Source organism: Myxine glutinosa, chromosome 10 (assembly GCF_964187855.1).
Source record: "Myxine glutinosa chromosome 10, kmMyxGlut1.1, whole genome shotgun sequence".
Lineage (NCBI taxonomy): Eukaryota > Metazoa > Chordata > Myxini > Myxiniformes > Myxinidae > Myxine > Myxine glutinosa.
Window position 1 is genome coordinate 138,173,291 of NC_136270.1, and position 16,319 is coordinate 138,189,609.

General features: G+C 42.1%; 1 protein-coding gene across 3 annotated transcripts in view; it reads right to left on the minus strand.

Annotated features, from left to right (window-relative positions):
• Window positions 1–916: 916 nt before the first annotated feature.
• The window catches only part of LOC137433721 (glycerophosphocholine cholinephosphodiesterase ENPP6-like), a 121,536-nt gene continuing 106,133 nt past the window's right edge, over window positions 917–16,319 (minus strand). For all 3 annotated transcript variants that reach the window (XM_068125987.2, XM_068125985.2, XM_068125986.2), the window contains 2 exons: window positions 11,686–11,809; window positions 917–2,335 (listed from right to left, as the gene is read on the minus strand). In XM_068125987.2, coding sequence (XP_067982088.2) covers window positions 2,127–2,335; window positions 11,686–11,809 — 333 coding nt within the window. In that variant the 3' untranslated portion in view covers window positions 917–2,126. The remainder of the gene's footprint in view (window positions 2,336–11,685; window positions 11,810–16,319) is intronic.

Consider the following 16,319-nt stretch of genomic DNA (forward strand, 5'->3'; position numbering starts at 1 on the left):
AGTATGTAATTCAATTGAAATAAAACGTTTTAAAGGCTGTAGAAATAAAACAATACAAACTTTTTTCTGTTCATACAGCGTCTTATGAACAAGCTCATTTATCATGTTACATTAGTTATTTGTGCCTGTTCTTTTTGTCCTTTATGACGTAACTAAAAACAGTAAGCTTTCTTTTTGGCATTACTTTCAATTTTGTTTCAATGTCAGGCAGGCACAGAGACCAAAACAATTACTTTACTCTGTGCGCATGCATGCTCAGGATGAGACACTGTACAATTTGCCAAATTGGTCATGGACTGTAGACAGACAGATAGAGTGAACAGACAGATTTGTAGACAAACAGATAGAGTGAACAGACAGATTTGTAGACAAACAGATAGAGTGAACAGATAGATCTGTAGACAAACAGAATGAACAGACAGATCTGTAGACAAACAGAGAGAGTGAACAGACAGATCTGTAGACAAACAGAGAGAGTGAACCAATTGCTTAACCCTGCTTTGCACTCTGCAGATGGGGCAATTGTCGAATGCCAAACATACTTCTGCTGCCCATTAAAGTGGCAGATGGGGACACGGGGTAAAGGTTTTGAGGGGCCAGAGAACGTTGGTATTAATTCTGCAGTTTTTGTGCAAAGTGGATACCTGTAGGACCTCTGCAAAGTAACTACCTGTTCACAATGGTTAAACTTTCTCTTAAGAGTCCCACTGGAGGCCACATAACATACTGTCCTGTCTGTGGCCGATGAACAACGGCCTCAGCCGAATAGCCGAACGTTGTTACTCCGAGGTGTATTACCGAACTTGGCGGGATTATCTTTTCACGCTCGCGGGAAGGTGCCGAAGTCTTACCTGGACGGCTGCCACGGGGTTTATTACCCAAACCCACGAACAAGTAAACAAACACGACACAAAAGTAAAATGCAACAAATATAGGTTTAATGGCATTAATGCAAGAATAGCAAAAACGAAAGGCAAGGTAAAACTAATTCCTATATTGAGGCGCCTCCATTCCGACACAATTACATGACAGGGGAATGATAAAAGAAAGGAAAATGGTTTGGTAAGTCAGCCGATACTCAGGTTTGCTCCGACGAGGACAAGCGCGAACAGTCCCCGAGTCTCTGCACGGTAGTCCACAAGATGGCGAAAATTGCCACACGGCACACTGAGCCGTGAAGCGGTGGCAAAACGTCATCTTCCTGTCATTCCACACTCCACAACGCTCTGATAAGTCTCTCAGGCGCACATGGTGAGGAAGCGCAGCCGTCCCCACCCAGGCCAGAAAAAGTGAGAGAGCCTTTTTCCACAATCGCACGCGAGCCAACAATCTGATCGCCCGCACCCAGCACCACAATGAGAGAGCTTTTTTCCACAATCGCACGCGAGCCAACAATCTGACCACCCGCACCCAGCACCACAATGGGAGAAAGCGATGGGGGGGGGGGGGGGGGGGGGGGGAGGGGAGAGCGCATTGTCCTTTTTCCCTCGCTGACGTCACACTCGACCAATCCCTGCGCCCCATCACATTCCATCGCTACAACCAATTGCCCCTTTCGGGGCGGGGCCTCCTGGCCTGCTTGATGCCCATTGACAAAGCTCAGGGTGTGGCCTGCCAGTACCATCCTTCGAGACAGAGCCTAGTATTCCTTTGGGAATGTTCGGCTGGGCGGGGTGTACTTGTCGATTGCAATGTCCTGATACTTTCGGAGATTATGATTGTTGTAATGGCAGCGCTTTTTGATGAAAAAAAAATGTAGGGAAAAATCACAGGGGGGGCAATTACACACTGCGGATTATCCTTAAGCCCTACCTAATTAGCATAGCTCCACCCCTCGAATGGAGACACATATACAATCTTATGCTCTACAGATTCCCTACTTAGTACATCGAGGTTCTTCTTCTTCACGTCATACGGTCCATGTTCATTTACACATTCTTATCTCCACTATGGTATTTCATCCATACCCCCACAGACGTAACAATACATTTCATTTTCAGGATAATCAGTACTATCAATGACAATTGTTTTAACAAGTTATGCTAGTTCAAACATCATTAACCCATTTTTAAGGCTTCAGTCATTGATAGCCATAATATTGTAGGATCTCTTTGGCTTTCACTCCGTTATGTCATGCACATCCAAATGGCCATGGCCCAAAAGATGAGCCATGAAGTGCAAGTAGATGTCCTTATGTCAAACGAAGAGCTCAGGAGCAGGTGCACCTTCTCCCATGATCCATTGTGTGGAAGTGGTGACACCCCGGTAAGGTTGCAGAGTAGTGGGTACACATCAACGGTATGCAATGGTGGAGCTATGTATGATTGTTTGAAATCTGCCAGGTGGACCAAAGATAAATGAAAATGGTATGTAAGTATGTATACAATATTGTGAGGGGCATAAATGGTATTGATCCAGCTCAGCAAGCAATGGAGTGATTCATTTCTTGTATTCTAAAACGAATTCGCCATTGTACGATGGCATTCATTCCTCGTTTTTTGATATCGAGGGTAATGTCCTTTATTACCAGTGCTGATGGAGAGTGCATCGTTATTATATACAGAGCAGTCAGTCCTCATCATCACACAAAGATCTATATAAATAATAACATTATTCTGTTTGTTTTTCCTGTCTGTATTTCTGTCAATTTTCTTTCAAACTACTCGACCAGGGACCATAAAAACGTTGTCATTATAAAGATATTTGTCTGAGGAGGAGGAGGGAGGGGGGGGGTGGAGTTGAGCACCTAAGGTGGGAGTGGGTTTGAAGATTTGGGATTGGTGGGAGGGCTTGAGGACTTGTGGTTTTGGGGGGGAGGTGTGGAGAAGAGTTGAGGACTTGTGCTTTTGGGGTGGGGAGGGGGGGGGGAGGTTTTATTGACGACTTGTGGTTGAGGGGGAGGGGGGAGGGTGGGAGGTTTTACTGACGACTTGAAGTCACATTTTACATTTTTACATTACGCAAAATTTCCGTGGGTCCATCCTGGTGGGGAAATAAAAGTTGAACGTAACTGGCAACGTCAAGGTTGAGAATACGACACCCTGACGAAACAAAAGTGCTGCTGTCACTCTTGGTGCATTGAGCCCCAAAAATAATTTCATCATCTTTTTACAGGCATCGAAGCTCATGGAAGAGAGCAATTGCAGGGGGAAAAGGGTCAATAGATGCAACGGTTAACGAGGAGGACAATAATATTGTTGTGGATATGAGGATTGTATTTTTTTATTGTGTGTTTTATTAATATTGCTTTATTCTGGACCCTCCTGCCTCCAGTGTTGTATAAAGGTCAAAGGGCGTTCCCGTAGTTAATTCCATAAAGCATACATGTTAGCCAATCATAGATTTCCCCCTGGTTGATAGTTATATCTTTATTATGTGTATTAGGGTAAGGCCTTGTCTTCCATTAAGATGACACTCCATTGCACCAAGTGAAATAGAGTAGATTCCTTTCACTTTCCCCTTTCATCATTGCCAAGCCTCGATTGCCAATTACATCCCCTCCAAAACCACCATTGAACATGTGCTCGGGTCGGGGAGGAAGGGCGTGCCCGCCTGTCGTCATCAAGGGCGGAGCCAGAGGGTCGCGCGACCAACCAGGGCCGAGGTGAGCACACCGATGGGCGTGTCCTGAAGGCCGGCGGCTTGATCGCCGGAGGCGCTATGAAAGCGCGCGCACAAGATCATCCAGAGAGATCATCTAGAGAGAACATTAAAGATCATCCAGGGAAGCACAAAGCCTGCTATTCGTCGCCTTGCTCGCCAAAGTTGGACCAAGCAAGAGAGTTGGGCAAGAAGCAAGCACGTTGTTCAGTTGTGTGGTTGGACTAGACGAGTCCTGGCAAAGCACACGACGTCCACAGAGCAGCCGCAGCCACGCAGCAACGACAGCAGCTTGGGGCCTGGACGGCAGTTCCGGAGCAGGGCCGCGAAGGAACGGCGGCTGTTAAATGCGCCGATCGTGCTGCAGTACCCTTGGACCTTCCTCTCCCTCCAGCCATCCACCTCCTGCCTTTCCATCCTTTTGTGTACGTGAGTTTGTTCTGTGTGTCTTGTCCCTGGGTATTTAATTAAGTTTGTATAAGGAATTTGCACTGTGTCTCTAATAACTTCTGTATATTATTTTCTTATCTTTCCTTCTCCTTGGTTTTTTTTGAGCCTGTAAATAGTAAATAAATTATATTCGTATTTCCAACCTTTTTGTCTTCTTCTTCTTCACATCCGTGTCACCTTAGTCTTTTCCCTATTGAATATCTGTGGCGCGATCCAGCCAACGTTCAGGAATCGGGTTAGTCGGGGTAACTGTTAGGGCCGCAGGGCCTCCGCTCGGCAAAACCAACATCTTATCCGTGGTCCGTAACAATTGGTAGTCAGGAGTTGGGATTCGAACCTGGGACTAAATTTATTTAGCCCAAATTTTGGAACACCAATTGTACTATTGGCAGTAACAATTGGTGTCCGGAGCGGGGTCGGACCCGAAGCGCGCTTAACGCGCTCAAAATTACAAGCTGCTGAAATTTGATTTGTTTTAAAGAAAAACCCTAATTTTGAAATCGCGCCATGGCTAGTCAAGGCGATCGGATGCCGGTGGGTGAACTAGAAGAGGGGTTAGGCGTAACCCAGGATCGGAGGGAAGGAATAGAGGAGAGCAATGAGGTGGTTGAGGAGGTATCAGGCGCACAAAATGGCGCCCTCGTGCACATGGTTATTGCGGCGCCAAATTTAGCCGCGCCCGTGGTCGCGGCAGCCGAGCCCGAGATGCCAGGGTACATACGAGCCTTCATGGCCCATTTCATGGCAGAAGTACAGAAAAAGAACGACAGTATAGACAGGCTAGAAGCCAAAATGGGAGAAAGGGGGGGCGAAATGGGGGGCAAAATGGGAGAAATGGGGGAGCGGCTAGAAGCTAAATTTGAGGGGTTAGACAAGAAATTTGAGGGGTTAGACAAGAAATTTGAGGGGTTAGACAAGAAATTTGAGGGGTTAGACAATGGGATAGAAGGGGTGAAACATGGGTTAACGGGGGGTGGAAAATAGAATGACTGCCCAGGAGAATCAGATAGAGGGGGTGAAAGATGGGTTAAGGGGGTTAGAAAACACAATGGACGACAAATTGCGGGAAGTAGGGGAGCAATCCGCCCGGGAAATCAAACGGATGGGGAACCAGATAGAGGAGGTGAAAATCGGGTTAGAAAGTAAATTGGATGCTCAGAGGGATGAATTGGGACAGATGAGGGTGGCATCTACAAAAGAGATGGAGGAGATGAAAGAGGAGATACGACGAGGTGTAAGTGAGGAGGTCTCGGGGGTACGCGAGGAGGTAAAGCGAGGTGAAAAGCATATGGAGAAAGAGGTGAGGAATAATACGGCGAGGTTACAAGGGGGAATAGAGGGTCTGTCGAGGGGAGTAGAACAGCTGACAGTGGGACAAAAGGAACTCGTAGACCAAGTGGAAAAGAACACTGCAATAATCGGGGGGTTAAAAGCGACACAAAAAGACATAAAAAATGAATTAATAGCGACACAGAAGGAATGTCAGATGGTACATGAAGGGTTGACGAAGAAGTTGGAAGAGGTGACAGAAGTAATGGAGACGAAGGACCGAGAGGTGAGGACGCACATAGAAACGGTTAAAGTGGCGTTAGAGGAAGAGATAGAGGGGGCACACCGGGAGATGAAGGAGGTAAAGGGAAGATTAGAGGAGGTGGAAGAAGGGGTGAGTGAAATTAAGAAGAGACGGAGGGAAACTAAAAAGGAGATAAGGGAGGATGTGATGGAATATGTACAAGGTCGGTGCTCAAATCGTGATGATGTGCTCGCTAACCAAATAAAGAGTTTGCAGGTGGCGAAGGAGATGCGGAGAACGAAGTGCCAAGGTGAGTGGCGATATATTCGGAAATGTATATGATGTGAGGGGAGCTTCAGTCGGCTTGGGGGTTGATTTGGATCCGGGTGTTCGTGAGAGGCCGTTGGTGAAGTGTGCGACAGGTATGGTGTGCGAAGGAGGAGGTGTGCGAGAATGTCCGACTCTGGGGTGTGTGAGGAAAAAGTGCGCGCCGAGGAGTGAGTGTGCTGTCGAGAGTGAGTTGGTCGTAGCGCGTGTGCGAGGGAGCACATGGAAGCGCGTCATAGGGAGTGTTACAAGGGATGTAACGGAAGCATGCACGCCTGTGATGAGTGTTACGGAGGAAGTAACGGGAGAGGTGCGCAAGAGGATGCGCGAGAAAGGTGTGTAACGGACGGGTGCATGAGGGAAGAGTGCGCTGTCAAAAGTAAGGGAGAATGCACACCTGTGGTGAGTGTTACAGAGGATGTAACGAGAGAGTGTACACCTGTGGTGAGTGTTACGGAAGGTGTAACGGGAGAGTGTGCGCAAGAGGATGCACGAGAAAGGTGTGTAAGAGAGGAGTGCATGAGGAAAGAGTGCGCTGTCAAGAGTGGTGGTAAAAGTAGTAAGAGTGACACGGAGCGTAAGTTGGTTGTGGCAGGTGAGAGAGGATGTACACCTGCAATGGAGGGATGCACACCTGGAATGGTAGAACGCGTATGGGAATGCACGCTGGAGTTGGTAGTGAGGCATGTGGTTGGGTGTGCAAGTGAGAGCACACCTGTCGTTGTCACAGAGGAGGTGACCGAGAAGGGGGCGCGAAGAGGTGTGTTGGTGAGGTGTGCGAACGACGAGTGTGTGCAAAGGTGTGTGGTGGTCAGGTGTGTGACCAAGTCTGTGAGCGAAAGAACGAGTGCAATAGCGAAGAACGCGGGGTGTATGGGCGGCGTTGGGGCACCGAGCTCGGTGAGAGTGAAAGGGGTAGCATATGCGTGTGAGCATGCAGGTGAAGCATCGACGGTAACCGGGTTAGCGGTTAGAGCGACGTATAGCCGAATCGGGCCCTCGGTGCGCGCCGGGCAGCTTCGCGTGCCGCGAGGACCAGCGGGGATCCGAACCATGGCGGTTTCGAATGAACCGCCGTACGCGATCCACGCCGGGCCGCGCTTTGAACGGCCGCGTCCGTGCTCCACTAGGCGGAGCAGGCAGCCCGATAGGAAGGTTCGTCAAGGCGACCCCTTTTTGTTGAGGCGTTCCGGCAGGTCGAGATCGGGCCATTGGATGGCTCCGTGCCGAGGTGGTGTGTGGGATCTCGGCCCGGGTAAACCTCCTTCCCTGCACCGAGTGCTGGATGCATCCAGCCGCTGGCACCAAACAACCCGCATTCATTGCTCGGCTTTACGAAGCCGGGCTGTAGAAGTGAATTGGCGCACCGAGAGGATCTAGTGAGTAGACGGGTGATGATGAGGATAGTGTTTTGGACCCGAAATTATAAAAACAAGATTTGAGGATTGGCAAAGGATTGGCAGAGTGATGATTGGTAATGGTACAGTGATTGGCAGATGATTGGCAAATTTTTGATTTGTGGAATTTGGTGAGCAAAATTGATAGTAGAAGATGCCCGATGTGGGGGGATGGCAACTCTGCCATCTCTCACAGTGGGGGCAAAGGAGCACTAGATTTATGGGGTTGGCAGTGAAAACTAGCCCGGGAGGGTTAGGATATAATGATAGGGACCTAGAAGATGACCTTAGGTAACGTTAAGATTAGGTAGTGACAATGATACCTGTAGTGGGGACGCAGGTAGATTAGTTTGGATGATAATGACGTGGTATGTGCTTAGTTTAAAGGGAAGACGGGGAGCACTAAGTTAGCAGGGCAACAGGTAGATGAGATGATGCCGTGTGTGTGGTTAAAAGGTGAGATTGCACAGGTGTGCAACTGAACAGGTGGATGGAGCAGTGCATGAGTGAGTGATAGTGATGTGAGTTGTGCTGACCAAATGGTCCAGGAAGGAAGGAGGGTGCAAGTGGCACCAGGTGTGATTGCACAGGTGTGCAACTACAGGTGAATGGAGAACAGGTGTATGGAATAAATGGTCTGGAGTATATGGAGTATTGGAATGGATGGTCGTGGAGTGAGTATGGTGGAAACTATGGAGTGGAGTGTATGGTGCGAAGGTGTGAATGGGGGAAGGATGGACCCCCATCACGAATACCCGGGCAGGGTAGTGTAAGTGTTAGGTAGAGGGTATAGGTAAATTGTGGTTGGATATTGGCATCTGTGGTGCGGGTGAAAGAATGGTATTTGGATGGGTGCATTAGTGTTGTGGAAATGGCTGGGCGTGTAGCCTGTTAGTGTGTGTAGTTGGTTTGGGCACGCCACCACTGTGAGGATGTCGGCCAGGTGAGGCCGCAGGTGGGCTCTGGGAGCCGGTAGAGTTGTTGTGGATGGGGCCCGAGGATCCGGAGGACGGACCCGGGTAGCCCAGTGCCAGAGGTCACCGAGGGGTGACAGAGCCAGGAGGGGCCTTCCCTAGTTAGATAGGTTAGGTAAGGAGCAGGTAAGCTCGGAGGCAACTACAGTGGTGGAGGTGTGCAGGTGGGTAGACCTGCTGGGAGAGCTGCACGACCCAGCCCAGAAATTGTGCAAGGGCACAGGGAGATGAATCGGGGGAGTGAGACCCCAAATTGAGAAGCACCACAGTTTGGTCAATGGGAATTTGGTTTTTAAAACCACAGAGTAAGTTGGCCAATGGATTGGCAGGGAAAGACCCCGGGTAGTGTAAAGTGTGTTAATGTCATTTAGAAAGTAGTTAGGATGAAAATCTCCTTGCACCATCTACATCCACTCACCTGAGATGATGTACCTCCACACCATGCCAGGTTGTTTTAATTATTTTTGATGCAAATGTTTGGAATGTGAGACGCATCATGACGTGGGTGTGACATTGTGCTTTGTGTTCCATCTCTTCCTCCTTATGAGGATTGATGATGAATTGGGTGATGGCAAATTTTGAAGTAGAGGGATTGTGGGAACGAATTTGGTAAAGGGGAAATATGGGGAAGACGTGACATTAGCAACGAATTTGTAAAGGTGTAGATGTTGTAAATATGGGGTAAGGGCAAGGGTAGAGTAGGTGACAGGGGGGGTGACGTACGGTAGGGACGAGTTTTGTCACTTCGCTCTCCGTACGCACTTCGCCTTGCATTGCCTTGATTGATGTGTACCCGTGTGACCTTACCCCTCGCTCATCTGTCTTTCCCCCCTTTGTCTCCCATATGAGGACCTGTGCGCCACTGGGCGCCGAGGGGAGCATGCGTGAGTCCGCCATTGTGCGCCCGGAACTCCCAGAACCATCTGTCTGCATCGATGCACCACATTATGGACCACACATCTGTGGCTGAGCACCACTTATGGACCCCATGGGTTGGGGCATGGCCCCTCTGCTGGAACCGGCCCTGAAGGCCCGAAATCTTGCTGGCGGACCTTGGCCACAGGGCACCGATGCCCCACAGGTGAACCATACATAGTCGGCCCCTGTGGGCCATAAATAAATAGAAATGGACATGTTGGGTGCATTTTAATAGTGCAAATAGGCCGCCAGCAAAGAAGATGACAACATCAGGAAAATAATAATAGCCAGCAGAGGGAGCCGAAGAGCAAGAGACCACCTGCAGGGTTAGGGGTTGTTGTTTTTATTTTTATTGATGAACAGTGATGACTGTGCACCGATTGGTGCTTGAGGGTGTGTTGGTGCGTTTTGGGTGCTTTCATGGTGCGTCGATGCAGAGCAGACTGTCTCCCCCCAGAAAGAACAATCACAGGTTTTGGGTTACGTTTTGTAAATAAAGTAAAGCCATTGTAAATAATGATCCCCACCGTAAATGTATAGTTTGAAGACCATTCCGCAATTCGGTTAGCTGTGGGCGTGAGTCTGTTAGGTAGGGTGCAATGGAGCAGCGGGACATATTTATTTATGTTTTAAAACTGTCGCACTCAGGGTCAGGTTAAAAGTAGAGGGAACTACACCTACGTGTCACACTAAATTAAAGTTATAGGCCCGGGACGTGCCTAAGAGGAGGAGGGTGCAGTGTTGTGGATATGAGGATTGTATTTTTTTATTGTGTGTTTTATTAATATTGCTTTATTCTGGACCCTCCTGCCTCCAGTGTTGTATAAAGGTCAAAGGGCGTTCCCATAGTTAATTCCATAAAGCATACACGTTAGCCAATCATAGATTTCCCCCTGGTTGATAGTTATATCTTTATTATGTGTATTAGGGTAAGGCCTTGTCTTCCATTAAAATGACACTCCATTGCACCAAGTGAAATAGAGTAGATTCCTTTCACTTTCCCCTTTCATCATTGCCAAGCCTCGATTGCCAATTACATCCCCTCCAAAACCACCATTGAACATGTGCTCGGGTTGGGGAGGAAGGGCATGCCTGCCCGTCGTCATCAAGGGCGGAGCCAGAGGGTCGCGCGACCAACCAGGGCCGAGGTGAGCACACCGATGGGCGTGTCCTGAAGGCCGGTGGCTTGATCGCCGGAGGCGCTATAAAAGCGCGCGTGCAAGATCATCCAGAGAGATCATCCAGAGAGAACATTAAAGATCATCCAGGGAAGCACAAAGCCTGCTATTCGTCACCTTGCTCGCCAAAGTTGGACCAAGCAAGAGAGTTGGGCAAGAAGCAAGCACGTTGTTCAGTTGTGTGGTTGGACCAGACGAGTCCTGGCAAAGCACGCGACATCCACAGAGCAGCCGCAGCCACGCAGCAACGACAGCAGCTTGGGGCCTGGACGGGCGTTCCGGAGCAGGGCCGCGAAGGAACGGCGGCTGTTAAACGCGCCGATCGTGCTGCAGTACCCTTGGACCTTCCTCTCCCTCCAGCCATCCACCTCCTGCCTTTCCATCCTTTTGTGTACATGAGTTTGTTCTGTGTGTCTTGTCCCTGGGTATTTAATTAAGTTTGTATAAGGAATTTGCACTGTGTCTCTAATATCTTCTGTATATTATTTTCTTATCTTTCCTTCTCCTTGGTTTTTTTTGAGCCTGTAAATAGTAAATAAATTATATTCGTATTTCCAACCTTTTTGTCTTCTTCTTCTTCACATCCGTGTCGCCTTAGTCTTTTCCCTATTGAATATCTGTGGCGCGATCCGGCCAACGTTCAGGAATCGGGTTAGTCGGGGTAACTGTTAGGGCCGCGGGGCCTCCGCTCGGCAAAACCAACATCTTATCCGCGGTCCGTAACAATATCAAGATACACCACAATCTGAGGAAAGGAGTTGCAAATGAAAGTGTGTCAGGGTCTATGATCAGCTGTAGTTAAGCTCAGAGGTAGTAATGGAAGAGACCTTAACATGACAGGAGCAGCAAGCTAGAAGGGTTGGAGAGAAGAGAAGGGGGTGAAGGGTGTTTTCTACCCCCATTGAGCCCTCCCACCCCATCCCAAGTCCTCCTAACAAATTTCCAGTTTTTACTTTCTGGAAATTTCCTTCTGTATCCAACTTGTCCACCTCATTCATACCTCTAACACTTATTCCTCCCCACACCCATTGTTTTTTCCAAGTCTCTCTCTATTTTGACCTTCAATTCATCTGTTGGGAGTTATCCTCCCACCCCCCGCCCCCCCTCTCTGTGCAGTTCCGTTCAGTGCTTTCGCTCTTCCACGAGCCTTGACTTTGCATACAAAAAAGAAAAGAAAAAGGGAGAGGTTGGGGGGAACGGAATGAGGATTTCAGGGGCATACGAGGGAAGTTGGTCAAAAATACCATTTGGCTCTGCGGTTACATCAATGGACATTCACTAGATTCGCGATTATTATAAATAAAGAACAGTTGAAGATGCCAACAAACCTGGACCCCAGGCTAACAGGACAGCCTGCATGGAGAGCACAGAGTTGTCATATCCATCCCAGCCACGGTTTGGTGCCAGCGAACTGTCACCACCATTTTTCCAATAAGGTAGTGCTGCACGGTTCTGTTCATGCAGCCGAGGGAGAGGGGTGTGTTTGAGGGAGGGAAAGGAATGGAAGGGGTATGGAGGGTACAAAAGAGAATGATGGAAAATGGTTGCTTAAACCTTTTGGGCTTATCCTCAGCATTCTCTCCTTGTATTTAGTTCATTTCTTTCAACGATAGTTTCCAGAATAGAAGATTATTTTCTGGAATATAATAGAATAGTTTCTAGAATAGAACAGATTCGTTTCTGGAATATAATGGAATATTTTAAAGAGTATTATGGAATAGTTTCTAGAATAGAACAGATTAGTTTCTGAAATATAATGGAATATTTTAAAGAATATTATGGAATAGTTTCTAGAATAGAACAGATTAGTTTCTGAAATATAATGGAATATTTTAAAGAATATTATGGAATAGATTCTAGAATAGAACAGATTAGTTTCTGCAATATAATGGAATATTTTAAAGAATATTATGGAATAGTTTTGGGAATAGAACAGATTAGTTTCTGCAATATAATGGAATATTTTAAAGAATATTATGGAATAGTTTCGAGAATAGAACAGATTAGTTTCTGCAATATCATGGGATATTTAAAGAATATTATGGAATAGTTTCGAGAATAGAACAGATTAGTTTCTGAAATATAATGGAATATTTTAAAGAATATTATGGAATAGTTTCTAGAATAGAACAGATTAGTTTCTGAAATATAATGGAATATTTTAAAGAATATTATGGAATAGATTCTAGAATAGAACAGATTAGTTTCTGCAATATAATGGAATATTTTAAAGAATATTATGGAATAGTTTCGAGAATAGAACAGATTAGTTTCTGCAATATAATGGAATATTTTAAAGAATATTATGGAATAGTTTATAGAATAGAACAGATTAGTTTCTGCAATATAATGGAATATTTTAAAGAATATTATGGAATAGTTTCTAGAATAGAACAGATTAGTTTCTGAAATATAATGGAATATTTTAAAGAATATTATGGAATAGTTTCTAGAATAGAACAGATTAGTTTCTGAAATATAATGGAATATTTTAAAGAATATTATGGAATAGATTCTAGAATAGAACAGATTAGTTTCTGCAATATAATGGAATATTTTAAAGAATATTATGGAATAGTTTTGGGAATAGAACAGATTAGTTTCTGCAATATAATGGAATATTTTAAAGAATATTATGGAATAGTTTCGAGAATAGAACAGATTCGTTTCTGGAATATAATGGAATATTTTAAAGAGTATTATGGAATAGTTTCTAGAATAGAACAGATTAGTTTCTGAAATATAATGGAATATTTTAAAGAATATTATGGAATAGTTTCTAGAATAGAACAGATTAGTTTCTGAAATATAATGGAATATTTTAAAGAATATTATGGAATAGATTCTAGAATAGAACAGATTAGTTTCTGCAATATAATGGAATATTTTAAAGAATATTATGGAATAGTTTTGGGAATAGAACAGATTAGTTTCTGCAATATAATGGAATATTTTAAAGAATATTATGGAATAGTTTTGGGAATAGAACAGATTAGTTTCTGCAATATAATGGAATATTTTAAAGAATATTATGGAATAGTTTCGAGAATAGAACAGATTAGTTTCTGCAATATAATGGAATATTTTAAAGAATATTATGGAATAGTTTCGAGAATAGAACAGATTAGTTTCTGCAATATAATGGAATATTTTAAAGAATATTATGGAATAGTTTCGAGAATAGAACAGATTAGTTTCTGCAATATAATGGAATATTTTAAAGAGTATTATGGAATAGATTCTAGAATAGAACAGATTAGTTTCTGCAATATAATGGAATATTTTAAAGATTATTATGGAATAGTTTCTAGAATAGAACAGATTAGTTTCTGCAATATAATGGAATATTTTAAAGAATAATATGGAATAGTTTCGAGAATAGAACAGATTAGTTTCTGCAATATAATGGAATATTTTAAAGAATATTATGGAATAGTTTTGGGAATAGAACAGATTAGTTTCTGCAATATAATGGAATATTTTAAAGAATATTATGGAATAGTTTCGAGAATAGAACAGATTAGTTTCTGCAATATAATGGAATATTTTAAAGAATATTATGGAATAGTTTATAGAATAGAACAGATTAGTTTCTGCAATATAATGGAATATTTTAAAGAATATTATGGAATAGTTTCGAGAATAGAACAGATTAGTTTCTCCAATATAATGGAATATTTTAAAGAGTATTATGGAATAGATTCTAGAATAGAACAGATTAGTTTCTGCAATATAATGGAATATTTTAAAGAATATTATGGAATAGTTTCGAGAATAGAACAGATTAGTTTCTGCAATATAATGGAATATTTTAAAGAATATTATGGAATAGTTTTGGGAATAGAACAGATTAGTTTCTGCAATATAATGGAATATTTTAAAGAATATTATGGAATAGTTTCGAGAATAGAACAGATTAGTTTCTGCAATATAATGGAATATTTTAAAGATTATTATGGAATAGATTCTAGAATAGAACAGATTAGTTTCTGCAATATAATGGAATATTTTAAAGAATATTATGGAATAGTTTCGAGAATAGAACAGATTAGTTTCTGCAATATAATGGAATATTTTAAAGAATATTATGGAATAGTTTTGGGAATAGAACAGATTAGTTTCTGCAATATCATGGGATATTTAAAGAATATTATGGAATAGTTTCGAGAATAGATCAGATTAGTTTCTGCAATATAATGGAATATTTTAAAGAATATTATGGAATAGTTTCTAGAATAGATCAGATTAGTTTCTGCAATATAATGGAATATTTTAAAGAATATTATGGAATAGTTTCGAGAATAGAACAGATTAGTTTCTGCAATATAATGGAATATTTTAAAGATTATTATGGAATAGTTTCGAGAATAGAACAGATTAGTTTCTGCAATATAATGGAATATTTTAAAGAATATTATGGAATAGTTTCTGGAATAGAACAGATTAGTTTCTGCAATATAATGGAATATTTTAAAGAATATTATGGAATAGTTTCGAGAATAGAACAGATTAGTTTCTGCAATATAATGGAATATTTTAAAGAATATTATGGAATAGTTTCTAGAATAGATCAGATTAGTTTCTGCAATATAATGGAATATTTTAAAGAATATTATGGAATAGTTTCTAGAATAGATCAGATTCGTTTCTGCAATATAATGGAAATATTTTAAAGAATATTATGGAATAGTTTCTCGAATAGAACAGATTAGTTTCTGCAATATAATGGAATATTTTAAAGAATATTATGGAATAGTTTCTAGAATAGATCAGATTCGTTTCTGCAATATAATGGAAATATTTTAAAGAATATTATGGAATAGTTTCTCGAATAGAACAGATTAGTTTCTGCAATATAATGGAATATTTTAAAGAATATTATGGAATAGTTTCTAGAATAGAACAGATTAGTTTCTGCAATATAATGGAATATTTTAAAGAATATTATGGAATAGTTTTGGGAATAGAACAGATTAGTTTCTGCAATATAATGGAATATTTTAAAGAATATTATGGAATAGTTTCTAGAATAGAACAGATTCGTTTCTGCAATATAATGGAATATTTTAAAGAATATTATGGAATAGTTTCGAGAATAGATCAGATTCGTTTCTGCAATATAATGGAAATATTTTAAAGAATATTATGGAATAGTTTCTCGAATAGAACAGATTAGTTTCTGCAATATAATGGAATATTTTAAAGAGTATTATGGAATAGATTCTAGAATAGAACAGATTAGTTTCTGCAATATAATGGAATATTTTAAAGAATATTATGGAATAGTTTCGAGAATAGAACAGATTAGTTTCTGCAATATAATGGAATATTTTAAAGAATATTATGGAATAGTTTTGGGAATAGAACAGATTAGTTTCTGCAATATAATGGAATATTTTAAAGAATATTATGGAATAGTTTTGGGAATAGAACAGATTAGTTTCTGCAATATAATGGAATATTTTAAAGAATATTATGGAATAGTTTCGAGAATAGAACAGATTAGTTTCTGCAATATAATGGAATATTTTAAAGAATATTATGGAATAGTTTCGAGAATAGAACAGATTAGTTTCTGCAATATAATGGAATATTTTAAAGAATATTATGGAATAGTTTCGAGAATAGAACAGATTAGTTTCTGCAATATAATGGAATATTTTAAAGAGTATTATGGAATAGATTCTAGAATAGAACAGATTAGTTTCTGCAATATAATGGAATATTTTAAAGATTATTATGGAATAGTTTCTAGAATAGAACAGATTAGTTTCTGCAATATAATGGAATATTTTAAAGAATATTATGGAATAGTTTCGAGAATAGAACAGATTAGTTTCTGCAATATAATGGAATATTTTAAAGAATATTATGGAATAGTTTTGGGAATAGAACAGATTAGTTTCTGCAATATCATGGGATATTTAAAGAATATTATGGAATAGTTTCGAGAATAGATCAG